General features: G+C 48.0%; 1 protein-coding gene across 5 annotated transcripts in view; it reads right to left on the bottom strand.

The window, feature by feature from the left end:
* LOC149743948 (uncharacterized) overlaps positions 1-900 on the bottom strand; it is a 174651-nt gene extending 173751 nt beyond the window's left edge. For 4 of the 5 annotated variants that reach the window (XM_089905959.1, XM_089905957.1, XM_089905958.1 and 1 more), the window contains exon 1: positions 11-900. In XM_089905959.1, the coding sequence (XP_089762085.1) occupies positions 97-534 (438 nt within the window). In that variant the 5' untranslated portion in view covers positions 535-900 and the 3' untranslated portion in view covers positions 11-96. The remainder of the gene's footprint in view (positions 1-10) is intronic. The other variant, XM_089905954.1, reaches the window with a different exon arrangement.
* Positions 901-18028: the final 17128 nt, after the last annotated feature.

Raw genomic sequence — 18028 nt, 5'->3', positions numbered from 1 at the left:
GCCCACTCACCCGCCGCTCCCCGGGAGACGGGAGACCAGCCCGGGGTCCAAGTCCTGGGCGTGGCAGACTCGCCCCTCTCCGGGCCCGGCTCCAGCTCACCTCGGCGCCGCCCGCCTGGGCGCCGCCATCTTGACCACAAAGGGGGCCTCGCGCCGGAGGCCCCTGAGCGGGCGCCCTGAGCGGAGCCGGAGCGCCGGGGAGGCCCAGGTCGGCGCCCTACGTCCCCCGCGCGCTCGCGCCCCGTCCACGAGCGACGAGAGTCCCGCACGCAGCGCCCTACCCAGGCTTCCGCGGAACCGGCGCCCCGCGCAGCCCGCACCGCGGCTCAGGCGGCGCCGAGGGCGGCCCGGGCGGAAGAGCGGGCGCGGGGCACGCGCTCGGTAACCTGGCAACGCGGCGCAACCCGGCGTCTTCGGCGAACCCCAGCCCTCCACCGCGAGGAAGCACGGACCCCCGCACCCGCCGCCCAGCCCGCGCCGCCCCTCGGTCGCTCCGCCCGCCGCTGCCCGCTGGCTATGGTCTTTTAAATCCATGATACAACGTCTATATGTAACAAATCTGTTAAACCCTAAATGTTTATGATATTCAAGTAATCCATTATCTGAATTATTCTTGAAGATAAAACATCCAAAGACTTCTTAATTGTATGGGTGTACATACATAAAGTACACGTGGAGGTAACTTCAAATATAGTATGTGCCTGTCTCTAATTCCTTTCCTCTCCGCTCTTTTAAAAAATGCCCCTTTAAAAATTGCCCACTCACCATCTGTTAGGTAAATTTGCTGAAACACAGTAAATGTGGAGACAGAAATTTTTATAGAGACTATTCCAAATGGCACTGACACCTGTATTTATGAAATTTTTAAAAGGGTAAGTTAGAGTTGTTTTTTTTTTTTAAAAAAAATCCCACTATAGTAACACCACATCATCCTAGGTGCCCAGTTCTATCCAATTACATAAGATGGAGAAAGAGAGAGAGAGAGAGAGATAGAAACAGAGAGAGAGGAGAAAGAGAAAGAAGAAAGGAAGAAAACCAACTACTTATGTATAAAATGTTGCTCCGAAAGTTTGAGATTATACTCAAGCATCAATGAACAGAAGGAAAACACTTACAAATTTACAAATGTATTTCATTTATGGTATGAGGGACACAGGTTTAGATTTGCAACACGCTCCCACAAGGGTCAAATTGACCACTTTTTTCTATCTAGTTGCTCTTGAGAGAACAAAACAATTGAAACAGTTGCCATTCAATTCCAAGTCTATAGCTTAGACCATGTCACTGCACATGAAATATTGTTCATTCAGAGTCAGCACATAGCAAGAGTAATTTATACTCTCAGAGTATTTGCTCTCAAGTCAATAGCAGCGAAGCCTTGACTAAAAACGTTCCCATTACTTTCCATTGTAATATATCTTACTTATAGCCCATGAAACAGTGGTCAGGGGAGATTTATTCTTTGGACACCATATTATATAATCTCTCCACTTTAAGCCATCCCCCACTCGGCGATTATTTTTTAAATATGTTACTCGTAGTCAATATTAATTTACATTTAATCTTTCTTAGCATTAGGAGAGTATTATTTTGTACAGGCTCAGAAACAAATCTCCCGAAATTCCTCCCTGATGCTCCCTTCAAGCTGAAAATGCATTGCAGTGTAGCTGCAGTGACTTAATTCTAGTTGGCAGAGCCCTGGCCACACACTAATTTCATTAGCCTCAAACTCCTGGATTTGAAAGGTCCACTGAATATGATTCCTGTCCTCTGACATGTCACTTACTAACCAATTCAGTGTGCATACAGAGGAGAGAAAGGACTTGCTCAGCTCTGGCCCACCGGCAGGCAGATGAGAATTCCCAGTCAGAGACACTGTTTACATCTGAGTGGTCATTCTTGCCCGGGTCCTCATTTTCAGGAAGGAACTTCAATCCAGGCTTTGCTGGCAGCTGCAGCATTTGTTACATCCATTACTAGCCCCTTCTTCCTTCCTGCCCCCCAGTGCTTAGCATCCCCCATTTCAGTCACTAAGTCTTCCTTCCCCCAGCCTAGAAGCTTACCTCACCATAAATTTTTATCTCGAATGATAGGTTTGGCACATTCCCCACAGCAACCCACAGGGACTGGGGAAAAGAAAACTCAGATCTCTGGAGAGCTAAGAATTCAACCATTTAGAGGAGTTTCTTTTATACAGGACAGTCTTCATTGAGCTGAACCCTGCAATCCCAGAGAAGATTCACCTACCCGTTCTTTTCTTCTTTCCCTAAAGTGACTGTGTCTTTGAACAATGGGTCTGTGTTCCACTATTCTCTCTATTCATTTTGCAGGTTTACAGAGGCTGGGAAACTGGGGACTGGACTTACATGCCAGGAGCTTCTAAGATCACACGCAAAAATAAGGCTGCGGGAAGAGATTGTTGGAATCTATCTCTGTATATTTGAACATGGGCAGTGGTTAACCAGGATGCTCACACCAAGCTTACATCCAGCTTGCAGCACAAGCTACAAGTTGGTGCATCCCTCCTACTACCAGCCTCTTCTCAATAAATGCAGGTGAAAACTGGGGGCTCTTTTCCCTCAGCTGTTCAATCCAACATGAATAGCTGCAATTTGCAAATTAGAGGAAAATGACAGTGTTTTCTCTGAATGGTTTTGGTCCCAACCCACACTGCTAATGTTGGCATTCAGTTCCTTTCCTTCCCAGCCCAGGGAACGGGGGAACTAAGCATAAGGCAAGCGTTCTCTTTTCTTGCAAGTGCCTCAGATCCACACACCAGAGAAGGAATCAGCTCCCCCTGGAATCTTTTTCAGCAAACACAATCCTTCAGCCTAGTCAGCAAGCTCTCTCTTGACTTTAAGATTTCACTCTTTTTTCGACAGGCAGGCCCATCTGCAGTACTGCCCAAGCTCCAAGTGAAGGCACCAAAATAATTTCAAAAATGTCAAACAGCAAATGTGCCTTCAACCCCCAGAGCTCCAGTAAAAATACTGTGAGTTGCCCCTGTGGTTCTCAGGTGACTTCTGGCCTCATCCTACCTGCAGCGCTGCCTCCTCAGGTTCTCTAGTTTAAGCTCAGAGGTAAAGGAAGTGCTTCTGGGTTGTGCTTACAACAACCCAGGCTCTTCCTGAAAGCATTACCTCAAAGTGAAGGCTGCCCAGAAGCACTTTTGGCCTTGCAAACATCAAGAGATCTCCATGGTGGCATACTCAAGAGGTGCTAGAGATGCTCAGAGGCTCAGAGGGGCCATACCAGGCTGCAGCTTTAGACAGGCACCCCTCCTTCTGGCACAAACACAAACTTCATACTCCTGGGTGCTGATGTAGTGACAGTTTGAATCACAAGGAGTCCCCTCCAGAAACCCAACATGCTTAAGGAAAGACACTTGAGAGGGAGCCAACTTTTTAGCTACAGGGAGCATAAGGGTCAGCCAGAACATCTGGAGAAGGGACTAACTGAGCTTGGGTCCTACCAGGCAGGGAGAGAGCTGTGCATTAGGAAAGGATCACTTCAAGACAGAGATGAACAAAAAACTTGGAGATAGGGGTAGAGAAGGAAAAGAGAGGCAGAAATTGAAAGGGAGAACATAAAAACAGAGAGACAAAAAAAAAAAAAAAAGCAGGGAGAAAGAGACACAAGGAGAGAGACACACAGGAAGAAAGACAGAGAAACAAGAGAACCCATAGTCACGCATACCCTGAAACTCAATTTCTTCATCCAGAAGCCATCCATCTATACCCAGGGCGGCACAGGAGCCGTGGGGCCGAGGCTGCGGGAGCAGGCGGTGAGAGAGCACTGCAGCACCGCCCACGGCTCAGCTGGCTCGATCCGCCGACCTCGCATCTTCCGCCGTTGCCCGCCTGCACCCGGAGCTAGAGGACCGCCCGGCCTTGCTCAGGGCACCCTACTGCCTCCCTCCAGGCGCCTTCTTGTCTGGCTCTGAGAATCGTCCTCAAAACCCAGGACTGGGGTTGGGGGCTGCGTTAGGGAGGTCGTGGGAAAGGATGGGCACAGGGTGGGTGCAGAGAAAGCGATTGTGTTTCGCAGTTAGCATGAGCTCACCTCCGGGCTCTGAGCTGGCAGGAGTAGAAAGCTGATCGCCCGGCTCCTGCCAGTGGCCGGATCGCAAAGGCAGTTTAGACGGTGCAAACAATTGCCCAGAGCAAATCACCTGGGGGCACGTCTGCGGGTGGCTTCTCCCCGCTTGAGGACAGTCCCCACGCCTTCCGCCCCATGCCCTCGCAGAGACAGGTTACAGGTCGGGAAATCCAACCCGAGCGAAATGGGCAATTCACGTCCAAATGTAGGTGAAGACCTAGCCTTCGGTTTAAGAACTGCCTCCCTAAGCTCTTCTCGAAAATTTCCAAGGCAGCTGCAGCTTGTCGGGCGGCTTGGGGCAGGGAAGCTGGGGAGTTGAGAAATGCCTAGTTTCTAGGCGTCTTCTCATCTTTCATATTCCTTGCGCCTAGGTGGCTCTCACAGGAGCCCGGCACTTTTACAAGCCTGTTTTCGAACGATATTTCACTCGAATGCAAACCCATTTAAATCATCGCCTTGCTTTTCGGAGACTGTTTCTTCTAAATGGGGCCATAAATCCAGAATGTCAAGCCGGATGGACTGGAGCGCGGACAGGGGAGAGGTGGAAGGGAAATGAATCAAACAGGGAAAGTACCTCCTCGGGTGAGGTGGGGGGGATTCGGCAGGATCTCCAGGGTGGAAATGAGCGAAGGCTGACCAGACCCCGCACCCCTGGAGTCCAAGCCAGCCTTCAGGATAAAGAGCGCGGGGAGCTACGGCGCGCTCTGACCCGGAGGGAGCGCCCCCCTACCTGGAAAAGCCTCAGGATGTTGGCTACCATGATGGAGACCGAACTCCCCGAAGCCCCGATCACTCCAACTACTTTCTCGGGCTTGACGAAAACCGGAGGCTCGCCGTTGGTGCAGCGCACTTCGGAGGTGTCCTTCTGGATGAGCGCCTGGACGAAAGTGAGCGGCTGTTCGAGCGCATAAGTGTCCCTGGAACAAGTGTCCAGGATCCGCGCTCCCAGCGTCACGTTGGGCAGCAGGTTGGGATCCCTGTTGATCTGGTCCAGGGCGTAGAGCATCGCTTCCAGCCTGTGGATCCCGTTCTCCCTCTTGATGTCGCCGCAGGGCACTCCGCTGGGACCCTTCGCGTGCACCGTGAACAGCCCCCCGAGGGTGACGTCCCCCTCGATCCGAATGGAGTGCAGGGCGTACATCTCCTGGCCGCGCGCCGCCGCCGCCAGCGCGCACAGGAGCACCTCCAGCACGCAGCAGGGGAACTTCATCAAAGTCAGGGCGCGGAGCAGCTTCCCCAGCTGGACCATGCTGCTCCCGCGGCTGCGGCGGTGGCAGCGGCACTGGAGGGGACGGTGGCGGGCCCGCCGGAGTCCTGGTCCCTTGGGGTGAGCTCCTCCGGGGAAGCCCACGGTCTCCTGCGGGCGAGGAGACTAGGGGCGCCCGGGGAAGGGCAGCCGGCGAGGGTGGGGGGTCCCGCGGCGCCTGCCAGCTTGGGGCGCCGTGCGCTCTCGGGTTCCGCGGCCGGCGCGCCGCGCTCGAGCTCGCACTCGGTGGCTTACAGCTCGAGCTCTCCAACAGCCCAGTACTGGGGAGAGAGCGAGGATGGCTATCGCTTTAAATGCGCGTTCGGCTCCCTCTCCTCCTCCGCCCACTCCCTCCCACCCTCGCTCGCTCTCAGGCTCTCCCCACCCTTCCCAGCGCCCACCTCCCCACGGTTTTGCATCATCACGAAGGGAGGGGCTGCGTGCTGAGGTAAGGGGGGAGGGAATGGGTGGGCGGCTGTGGGGTGGGAGTGCCTCCGATTGGGAGTTTCGAGGTCCCCAGGGAATCTGGGGATTGCAGGTCGCAGGCGAAGGCTGAGCTCCTGCTTCGGTCTCACTGTAGAAGCCGCTCGCTCGCCCGCCTGCACCCACACGCACATTTTAGGCACAGGGTGGCATCAGCCCCGGACAGGGCGGTTCTAGCTGGGGCTGACTGCTTCCAACCCTGAGGTCCGGAGCCGGGGCTGTCAGCGCCGGGAGAATGCGAGGTAGTCGAAGGTGATGCCGCCAAGCATGAAGGGTAGTAGGGAGACCCCAGTCTCTACTGCTAATTCGTCTGTGCCAGTTTTTCCTAAGAAAAACACACATACACACAGGAGCCTGATCTATGACCTAAAGAACCTTTACGCAGAGACTTCTCCGGGGCCAGGCACAGGGCTAGCCTGTAGGGAAAGACGCCAACAAGAAATGCTGGGAATTGAAATGCATCTTTGGTCTTCAGGGGTTACTGTGGCCGGAGCCGGATGAAGTAACCCTGGTCTCCAGTAAATCTGTGGCGGATTCGCTCCTTTTCTTCCTTTCATCGCAAGAGATGGAACAACTGAGAACTCTGCAGAGCGCACTTTCTTCTCTGGCGCTGACAGGTGTAAGGCTCCCTCCTACCCACTTCCAGAGGTGCTTTTGGGCTGATGTCAGGTTTCCTCCGGCAAGAAATAGCAAGAAAGAGGTGACAGTAGGAGGAGCAGACAGAAATCTCCCCATCGATCCATTCTGGTTTTTTTTCTTTTTTTTTTCTGGCTGAAGATTTGGGGGGTTTGGGGAGTGGAATCAGGATGCCAGAGCAGGTAGTAGTGCAGTTAGGAAGCTGTTTTTCAAAGGTGTCCCCTCCTGCAGGTCCAGCCCAAACTTGGCCCATTAAAGCAACAAGTGGCCCTAGTTCCTACACAAGGAAGGGCAATATATCTGCCCTTGGTGCCCACGTGTACTGCTTATGGTGGTCTCTACTCTTGCTGAGCCTTTCTGTTGGAGTGCAGCGAAACTGTCTTATACAGAATTGAGGGCGCAGAGAAAACCAAAACAAGACTATACTTTCTGTTGTAATGTTAGTGTACTAAAGAAAAATGTCCTTGCACATAAACAAAACAACACACACACACACACCTAAAACGTCAGAAGTTGGGAAGTTGGTTGTCTCTTCCACCAACCACCTGTATGACCTTGGCACTTCTGTTCCTGTGCCTGAGTTTTACTTTGCCCATCTGTAAAATGATGAAATTGAATTGAATGTTTTACAGGTTAACTTTTAACTTTCAAATCCTCTGTTGAAATAGGCCATGCACCTTTGGCCATGGTGTTCTTTTTAGACCAATATCCTTTGTTGCTTTATGTGTAGGGCACCCATTTTTTGATACCCAAACAACACTTCAAACATTTCCTGGTACAGAGGATTTTTTTTTTTTTCTTGTTGACCACCCATTTATCTTCCTTCTAGGGAGAGTCCAGTCCATCATTTTCTTTTCAGACATGCCCCTCCTCCAGGTTTCAATACTTAAGGTTTGAGGAGGAAAAAAACCTTCTGGCTACAGTGTTCAAGGAAGGGAATAGAGGCTAACAAGAGCTAGGCAGGGCTAATCCCTGGACTTCTGCTGGAGTAACGAGGTTGATGACATAGGGTTACCACTGTCCAATAGACAATCCGTGCCGGAGTTAAAAGAAAAAGGAGCCTCCTTCCTCTAAATGCTTTATGTATATCTTTTGGACAATGTTACACTATTTGATTTTGTAAAAACATACCATTTTACTGCCATCTTCAAGAAAAGTGATGTAAAAACTATGCGAAGCCACCCCTGTATAAAATGTGATCATCCATCACTCATAGATGTGATGCCCTGCTATATAAGTGCACACCTTGTGCAACCTTATGCTGTGATGCGCCCGCACCTTCCAGCCAGCCCTGGAGCTGCGAGCGTATAAGCCCGCAGCTGTGCCAGAAGCTCCCACATAAACAGGGAAATATTTGAATCCCATAATGAGAGATACCAGAGAGGAGAAAAGGCAGAGAGAAGAAGGGGTGGAGAAGAGAGAAAGGGACCTGGTTAAAACATGTGAACTCCTGGATCCACATGTGCCTGAAAGATTGCCTCTTTTTTTTCAATTATATAGTATTTTATTTCTGTTGTTTGAAGTCAAAATGTCCTCTTGTAACTCACCTATTCTGCTATTCAATACATTGGATCAAAAAGGCTGGAACAAGTGAAATAGATATCCTGTTAAGGCAGCATTAGCTAATTTGGAAAGGGGGAAAGAAGCAAAGCAATAGAAAGGCATCCTTGGGAACACAGATACTGTGATCCTAGTATTTAGGCATCAGTACCTCAGGCTATATTTGATAGAGACTGTATCCTTATTTAGTTTTTAGTTTAAGGCTGTTTAGTAGGCACTTGGTGCCAAAAATATATTTGAAGAGCTGTGTTACAAGTAATAACACTTGATTTTTCACCTGCCCACGTGAAGATCTATGTTCTCCTCTTCCATTTCCAGGTCACAGCTTGCAATTGCTCGACAAATAGTTCTTGGCTGACTGTTGAATGTTGCCTTATTCTGTGTTCTCTCTTTGCTCTACTCATTCTCCCCAAACATCTGGCAGCAATCGTTATCTTCTTTTTGTTGCAGTCATCTGTGTGCATATTTTATTTCCCTTGCTAAGCTGGAAGATCCTTGAGGGTAAGCGGCTAGGTATTATTTATCTTTTTACCTCGGACAATGTTCAGAATGGTGTTTTGTACCTAAGAAGCACTCATGTGTTGAATGAATCAGAAATGGTTTGCCATTCCCCACTGCCTTTATCTCACAATAACAGAAACATAAAGTGGGCAGAGCAGAAACGACAGCAAATAAATTGTCCTCTTAGTCACAGAATGCAGTTTCTAGAACTTAAAGAATAATTAGTAGATTTTGAAATAATTTTGTTTTACAAAAATTTCATAAGATTGAAATACTCTAACCTTAAAGCTCTCGATCAACTCTAAAGGAAGGCTTTAATTGGCTCTTCCTGAGTCAAGTGTTTATTCCTGGGCCGATAACTGGGGCCATTGTCATAATAGAAAGTGTGATTTATTACCAGAGAAAGAGGAAAGTGACGCTGGGCTTGCAAGATATTTATATCTTCAGCCAGAGTGCATAGGATCTGGAACTTAATCGGTGACGCAGTATTTGTTTGAGATTATATGAATGAAAAATCTTTGTGTAAGAGTGATTAATCTAAAACTTGGCCAGTCATTGTCCTAGTGTCATATTAAATTGCAGGAGAATCTAGTTTTAGGCACAAAGATCATAAATATAAAATGTGTTCCCAGGCTTGGTTCTGTGTAGTCAGTAATCTATACTCAGCCACTCATTAATAAAACTGAAAGTTAAGGACTCAGTCCTAACTTATATGCTTAGTATTGTATTTTGTTAACAATCTCAGTTTTATTTTCTTTGTTCTCCCCGTCCATCATCTTCTGCAGAAAATAATGTCTCCACTTTCAATTCCCTGTCTATTTAAATCCAATTTGTAATTTATAAAGTTGTCCTCCTTAAGGGCTGCTGCTTCTGCCACAGTAATGTACTCTGGCCATTATTATACGCTTCCATCTTTCATGTAGGTCTCCATCCATAGGTTTTGTTTTCATAGCTTTTTTTTTTTTTGGCGGTACGCGGGCCTCTCACTGTTGTGGCCTGTCCCGACGCGGAGCACAGGCTCCGGACGCGCAGGCTCAGCGGCCATGGCTCACGGGCCCAGCCGCTCCGCGGCATGTGGCATCTTCCCGGACTGGGGCACAAACCCGTGTCCCCTGCATCGGCAGGGGGACTCTCAACCACTGCGCCACCACGGAAGCACTATACTTATGATTTTATATTTGCTTATTTACTTTTGTCTCCCCCCTCAGCTCAAGAGAGACTATATTCATCTGTGTTAATCACTGCTGTGTTTCCTGAACATGCCTATAAATCATACTGAAGAATGGTGCCTGAAATTTGGTAAGGGATCCATCAATTTTCTTGGCTGGATGAAGAAATGTGTTCATAAATTAATGAACAGATCTTCGGGGCTTCTGACTTGAGGACTAATGGGAAGAGGATGACAAATGGTGGGGACAGGGTACTGCAAGAAGTAGTATGTGGAGTACTCTGATAGCTATCCTAACAGATAAGATTGTGTTCATTTAAGTAGTTTTAATGAGAGAGCTGGGAACTAGGGACACACAGCATTAAGGTTTTTATACTGTATTCTGTAGAGTTCTTTTTAAGTCTGTACAAATGTCATTGAAAATATATGCATACATATACACCTCTGTTACTTTACTTAGTGCTTTACAAGAGTCCCTCAAGGAAGGGGTAGTAGCAACTCTCAGTATCCTTCCTTTATGATGAGCTTAATTTATTCAAAGTTACATCATAATTTATTTGTAACTGTGAAACTAGACTTAGTTATTGAATAGACCCTCCCTAGAAACGTATGACATTAATAAAACCAACAAAACTTTGTTCAGTTTCCAATGATAGACACACTACAGACTCAATTATGGGCCATCCAGTTTAATGAAGGGAAGAAGTGATTGAACAAATATAGAGCAAACAGAATATGAAGTTTTATCCTCCATTAATATTAGTAACGGATAGTGTGGGCTCCAGTGCCTTCAAGATAGCTTGAGACCATCATCTCTGTGTCATGGGCAGGAGGATGTTCAGCCAGGATGTCTTTCACTGTCACTGAGAAAAATTTCCATAGTGTATAATGATACCTATTGAAACTGATATGGGGCATTCGGGTAATAAGGAATCCATTAGCATATTTTTCCGGAAGCCCTGACTACAAAATGAAGACAGTAGATTTGGACACTTTCAGCCATGAAGAAGTTGTTTGGATATTCATCTTTATGCCTAATGAAATAAGCTTATTTCATCTCTGCAGCTTCCCATATACCATTTTCCCACCTCTGTTTTATGTTTGGAAAGACACTTAGAAATTGCAAGTCAAGTTAAAAAGTGAGTGACAACTTAAATGATATATGGAATATTTTGCTGACTTACAAGAGCATGCAGAATTAAATATGACCCAGTTCAAATGTTTATTTTAACGTGTATGTTGAGGTGGAGTTTTCAAGGTGCCAGAAAATGAGAATTCACCTTCCAGTGTGTGTTACCAGTTCTGTTCATTGCACAGAATCATCTTCATAAAACATATGGTTTGCTATGTACCTGGTATATATCTCAATTAGTTTGAAGAATTTCTCAGATACCTCTTAATATGTAGTGCTCCAATTCCAATCTCGCCATGTTCTGTACCAGTGACACAGCACACAGGAGTTTTATTTCTCTTTATTTCTCTGGGTTGTTCAGAACCCAATGAAAGAACGATGGAATGGGATCAAAGAGATCAGGGTTCTTGTCCCAGATTTACCATAAAATAATTGTGTCCTCTTGGGAAAATTATAGTCTTTCTAGGTCCCTTTTCTTTACTTTGACAGAGCTGCACTAGATGACCCCAAATAATATAGCACTCTTTCAGTAGTAGCTTAGATGTCATTGGTATTCTGAAACAAATGAAGACAATGACACATGGAGCTGTGCAACATCTCTGTAACTCTGTTGTCTTAGAGTTGCCTCCATTTTACAGATGATAAGATGACTGTGCATAGAAGTAGATGTTTGGAACCAGCGGTTCCAAAGTAAGTGGAGGTCAACCACAAATTTCCTTCCTTCCTGAAGCTCACTTAGCCAAAACATAGGCTTCTGAATAGTAAGCTGTAAAGCATATTATCAGTACATTTTAAAAGAAGCTATTCTTCTAGGATTTCCAATTAATAGCAGGAGGTTTTGAAATTCTTAAAAGATCATCGAATTTTGTGAGATTTACAGCTCTATTTTCCTGTCAAGCAAGTTGTATTAGTGCCAGACAGTCATCTGAGCTTCTGGATGCTTCTCTGAACCTCTTGAAGTTTTCTTCTTGCTATCTGAAATTCATGCCAGAGAAGCCTTTTTCTAGAGCGTATGTACAGACTTGTGTATTTTTATATAGGAAAGCGATGCAGTGAGTCAAGTCGGGGGTTCAGCCCTCATTCTCAGAGTGGTATTGAGCTCCTGGTGAAATATAATCATCATTTCGTCAGAATCGAAAAGCAGTTATCTCAGGTGTATAATCCCATTAACTATTTATACATTTACGTATGATACATGTATTCATCGTACCTACGAGGTGTGTTCTCTTTGGGAAGTACAAAGCTCTTAGAGACATAGGTTGTTCATTTTTTTGTCTTCCCACAAATACTGTGACCCTTTGAGCAGGAAGGTCTATATTTTACTAACATCTAGAACCAGCAGTTAACACGGTGTCTAAGATGTAGTCAATAAATATGAAATAGATAGATGAACACATTTTTATGTAAGGGCCAGGACATGGACAAATAGAAAATTTTCATTTTCAGTCACAAAGCAACAACAGACATAAAAATGATACAGACAACAAGTGCTACGGTCATTCAAAGAAGGCATAGAATAGATAGAAGGATCTCCTCTATGGCACAGGGAACTATACTCAATATTTTGTAATAACATCTGTATGGGGCACCTGCTCCACACCAGGCCCTATGACAGGTGCTTACATACTTTCCCTCTCCCCCATCCTATGGGGAAAGTACTCTGCTATAGATTTAACATTTGCCTCCCCCAAAATTCATATGTTGAAATCCTAACCCCCAAAGTGATGGTATCAGGGGGTGTGGCATTTGGGAGGTGATAAGGTCATGAGGGTAGAGCCCTCATGAACAAAATTAGTGCCCTCATAAAAGAGACCCCGCAGAGGTCCCTCGACCTTTCTGCCATGGGAGGTTACAGAGAAAACACGCCAACTGTGACCCAGGAAGAGGATACTCACCGGACGGTGAATTTGCTCGCACCCTGATCTTAGACTTCCAACCTCCAGAACTATGAGAAATAAATTTCTGTTGTTCATAAGCTACCCAGGCTCTGGTATTTTGTTATAGCAGCCCAAATGGATTACGATAACCTCTGTCCTTAGGTTTCAGACCCAGAAACTCAACTTTGTAGAGGTTACGAGGACCCTAAAGCCACTCAACCAGGCAGAGGCAGATTTGAAATTTAAATCTCCAATTCCGCATGTAAGTCTATCAGACCCTGTCTCCAGACATGATGTCATGAACAAGAGCTAATGCAACAAAGAGTTTACATGCAGCAAAACAATTAGCAAACAAAGTAAGAATATAGTAGACCGACTGTTTTTGTCACCCAATAGCCATTCACCACTCTTCCAGTTGAACAGAAGCCATGCCCCGTGGGCACATTCAGCCCTGCTGTTTTCACTTCCCAGATTTGAGGGGTAGGAAATTATTATCCCTCCTGGCCATCAGCACCCTGACCTCTACCACCCACCGGGCCAGCTTCAAGAACAGCTGGATCCACCTGTTCAAATGAAACAGGTCTGCTCTCTGTGGTGTTGGCTTCTAGTTCAAGCAGCTCTCTCCACATGATAGCAAAGCTGGCTCCCAGCAGTTGCAAGCATGAATCCTACCAGCCTAGCAGTCCCAACAGATACCTTTTAAGTATTTTTTCCCCGAAGCTCCAGTTAAAAGTCCTAGGCTGATTGCAATTTGACCTGCTCTGGACAAACATTTTCTTTAGAACCAAGAAGGCTGCCAGACAAAATACAGGATGCCCGCCTCGTTAAAGCTGAACTTCAGATAAACAGTAATTTTTTTAGTAGAAGTATGTTGCATGCAATGTTGAAGACACCCTAAAAAGTCGTGGTTTTCATCTGCGGTTCAGCTTTAACTGGGCGCCCCGTGTGGGCTTTGCCGGCTGTGGTGGGCGCCGAGCGGGGTCGGCGGGGACGGTGGGGGACAGTGGCCCGAGCCGGGTTGCACACCCAGCCCACAGCGTGCAGGGAGAGAGGGGCAGCCTCGTCTCCGCTGCAGGAGCTGAGACGGGGAGAAGGGGAGCGCCCCAAAAGGAAACCAGCTGCCCCTCCCAGGAGAGAGGAGATGGCTGTTCAGCAGCCAGAAACAGCAGAGGAGCCCGAGCACAGAAGCGGCGGCCTCTGAGGACGCGGCGCACATATTTCTGGTGGGCGAGGGGCACGCGGGCCGGTCCGTGGGAAAGAGGGGAGCCCGCGCCGGCCCCTCCGCCTCCCGAGCCTGTGCGTTTCCCTAAAAGAGCAGCAGCTGTGCAAACTGACGGTTCACAGTTGTGATAAATCGCCTTAGGAAAGCACTTCGATTAAAGTCACATCTAACTAGAACGCAAGAAGTCATCCCTAAACAAATCAATTGCGAGAGGGGCAGCTCTGGGCGCGCACCCACCCCGCTGCTGTTTTGCTTTCCCCGCAGGACGAGGGCCGCTCACCGGGTCGTGGGGACAGCGCGCTGTCTCAGCTGGGGAAGAGGCGCTTCCTCAGGACACATGCAAAACCCAAAGTGTGAAAGGAGGCCTTTATTCCATTCCTTTGGGGGATTTCTTAATGACGTAAAGCCCAACTTGGTTTCAGATCTGCCTGTCGTTTCCGTGACAGAACCTTCCTGGGGGGTCCACCAGCAGCGGGGTGGCCAGGCGCCACAGGGCTGTGCTCTCCTTCCCAAGCCAGTTCATCTCCATCTGTAGCATTTTCAGAGAAACTCTCGGATAGGTTTTCTCCAACAGGTTCTTTTTCCTTCACTTTATAAAGTCATTCTCCTGCACAAAATAAACGGCCTGAAGACATCACTGAGCCTCTTTTTCTCCCAGGGTCAGGGCCAGCACGGCCCCCAGACCACAGGGGCGCAGGACCTCACAATGGACTTCAGGCCTTCCCCTCCCCTCCCGCCCCTCCCACCCCGCCCTACCCCTCCCCTCCTCCCCTGCAGAAATCACATCCCTTTCTCCAGACTCCGCACTTCAGCTTGACTTCCAGCAGATCTTTACCCTGCCAGTTAGTAATTCAGGACTAATTAGGTGATTGCTTTCATTTATGGTAGCACTTGGCGGGGGGGGGGGGGGGATGAAATGGCTTTGCCCCTATTCTTGTTGGAAAAATAAATTACACCCACTGTCACTTGAGATCTTATTTTCCGCCCAATCAAGCAAATTAGCAGCGTGGTTCATTTTCCCAGCATTCACTCCTGAACAGACGGCAGTGCCCTAGAACGTGGCTTAGAGCTGTGTGGTCAGTGCAATTGTTTGGGGCTGTTTGTGCCGACAATGACAGGAGACGCCTGTCTCCCAAAAGAAGAGTGGCCCTTGTCTTGCTTAGGCCAACGAGCTGCCCGGAGCGCTGCCCGCCTGGCTTCTGAGGAAGGTGTACACCGCCATCTAGTGGAGATGGGGGCTCACTGCAGTGTGCTCGTTCTCCCGCCTTTCCTTCTGGCCGGTAAGAACAAGCAATAATGCTTCTTGTAAGTTCCTAAAAATAGGGGAGGTCTTATATCACCAGGAGTGAAATGTTTGCCTCAATGTCTGGAATGAAAGTGCAACCCCATGCTTGCACAACGTCTGTCTTGTCAGTAGCCCTCTTTCATCCCGATGTTTAGGTCCAAGACAGGATCGTCATTGTCTGAGCAATGGGTATCTCTCCGAAGCTGGGTAGTTCTCCCCTGTCCCAAGTAGTGTGGGAGGAGACAGTCAGCACCTTCAGAGGCGCCTTCATCTCTGCAGCCTCGCCATCACTCCTCATCTCACCCACAGCAAGCCCGATTCCAAAGTGCACAGGGTAGAGGCGTTCGAAAGTTGGCTTGTTCAACCAGGGGCATTGCCACTTCCCAGAGGGAGCCAGAAGCACACCCACATCCTAAGACTCTTTTCAGTCTTGGCGTTGAGGGGGTTCCCACTCTGTCCCCTGACTACACACAAATCAGTGTCTTTTTCCTTTCCGCTCATTCTACCTACATGAAGAGCACGTTGATGTCCCCAGTTTTAACACAGGAACCATGATTTTCTTGGGTTTTGTGTATGGGGGGGTGGAGAGAACGGGAGAGAGAGCAAGTACATCCCAATATGGAAGGGCTTGGGGCCGTGGTTCTCAACCAGGGGCAATTTTGCACCCAGGAGACATTTGAAAGTGTCTTGGGACACTTTGGATGGTCACAGCTTAGGGGAGGCTAAAAGTTCTTCCATCACAGGACAGGCCCACAGCAAAGAAGAATCCAACCCCACCCAGCAGTCGTGCTGAGGCTGAGAAAGCCTGGTTTAGGCTCGCAGATATCGCCCTCCAGCAAGCCGGTTAGAACACTGATTGTCCTCAAATGGCCCACACTGCAGAGGCTGTGGATAGATAATGCATCCTCTCCCAAGTCAGTACTGACCGCCTTTTTTCTTCTTTTAGACTCTTCCATTTTAAACATAATTTAGTTGTCTCTTTTTTGTCCCTCTGCTCTGCTGAGAAGAGAAAGGATTGGAAAGGGGGAGGGGAAGGTGACAGAAAAGGAGGATTAGAGGCCTGACCTGTTTCTCCTGGAGAAGTGGGCACATTCCTCTCTCACACGTACTTTGTGACCTAGGAGCGTACAATTAAAAGCACAATAATTTGCTTGTTATTCAAGTCAGGCATTAGTCCGGGTAATGGCGTGCTTGGTGTAGAGATGGATTTCCTTGTTCGGAGCTAAGCACAGGACTAGCTGAATTCTCCATGGAGAAATCTTGATTTGTTCAGGTCTTTCATGTTTTCTACAGAGAAGGGATTATGTCTTCCTAAAGAGGGGCGTTGCTTAAAAAGCTACAAAGTGTAAGAAAAGGATTTAGGGCAGAGGGACCTGTGGTTACGTAGCTGAGGGGTACAGGGAATTTCAGAGCCAAGGATTATTTAAAGCCATAAAGTTAAAAAAATAATTGCTTTAGGGACTTCCCTGGTGGTGCAGTGGTTAAGAATCCTCCTGCCAGTGCAGGGAACACGAGTTCGAGCCCTGGTCCGGGAAGATCCCACATGCTGTGGAGCAACTAAGCCCGTGTGCCACAACTACGGAGGCTGCGTGCCACAACTACTGAAGCCCACGCGCCTAAAGCCCGTGCTCTGCAACAAGAGAAGTCACCCAGTGAGAAGCCCGTGAACCGCAACGAAGAGTAACCCCTGCTCACCACAACTAGAGAAAGCCCACGCGCAGCAACAAAGACCTAAGGTAGCCAAAAATAAATTTAAAAAAATTTATTAAAAAACATTGCTTTAGCACTACTGCATCAGTGCTGGCGAGTACACTGTAAAGGCAAGTAAGCATGAGCTAATATTCATTTTACTTTGGCTAATTACTGCATGCATCCAGGAGAGGGAGGGGAAAGAAAACATGCCCCCTCCCTGGCAATCAGAGAGGACGTTGGTTTTGGTTTCTTTGCCTTATAGGCACGCTTATTAGTTGGAGTGCCCAGAATCCAGCCATCACAAGGGCCTTATTAGTTAAAACACAGGAAAATTGTTCTCTCAAGGCAGAACAGTGAATGCTCTGCTGTCCCAGTGACCGAGCAGAAGCCGCTATTAGTTTTAACTCCATCGATTATTGTTAGCCAGAGAGGACATGACATACACAGTCCTGACTTCACCCATGTGCCTGCTGAGCCTGGGCCAGGGGCTCTCAACCCAGAGCAATTCTGCCCCCCTCCCCCCAGCTCCCCGCCCCCCGGACAATTGACAAGTTCAGGAGCCATTTCTGCTGTCACAGCTGGGGAAGGACTGCTGGCGTCCGCTGGGCAGAGGCCAGGGATACTGTAGGAGTATCCCGCAATGCCCAGGACAGCCCACAGCAAAGAATTATCGGACACAAAATGTCACCAGTGGCAAAAGTAAGAGGTCCTGGTGTAGAGAGAGGCAATTTCCTCTCTTTGAGTAGGTGAAGGTCTTCAGAATCTTCGCTTCCTCAAATACATAATGGACAAGTCATCAGATGACCATATTTCATGCTAACTAACACGCTTTTCTTCCCCCTTTTCTACACTGGGTATTCATTCTCCCACTTCAGGAAATCGAGTGACGCTAAGAAAAACTTGCCCTGGAAGAATGGTCCGCGGGGGCGAATCGAGACCCAATTCACACACACGCACCCAAGAGAGAAGACAGCAAGCTTCTCTGCAATCCCCTGGTTCGGAGTTTTGAGAAGTTTTATTCCCTTCTCTGAGATTACCCATTCTTCCCTGCATGAAGCATGTTCAGCGAAGTCATTTGTCCTGCAGCTTTACAGGAGTTAAGAGCCCGCAGCAGTGAGATATCCATTT

This window comes from Delphinapterus leucas, unplaced genomic scaffold, assembly GCF_059928025.1.
Source record: "Delphinapterus leucas isolate spDelLeu-1000000601 "Yukka" unplaced genomic scaffold, BTC_Dleu_Yukka2 spDelLeu_asBTCV2_sq40, whole genome shotgun sequence".
Classification (NCBI taxonomy): domain Eukaryota; kingdom Metazoa; phylum Chordata; class Mammalia; order Artiodactyla; family Monodontidae; genus Delphinapterus; species Delphinapterus leucas.
This window is presented reverse-complemented; position numbering and strand designations above follow the sequence as displayed.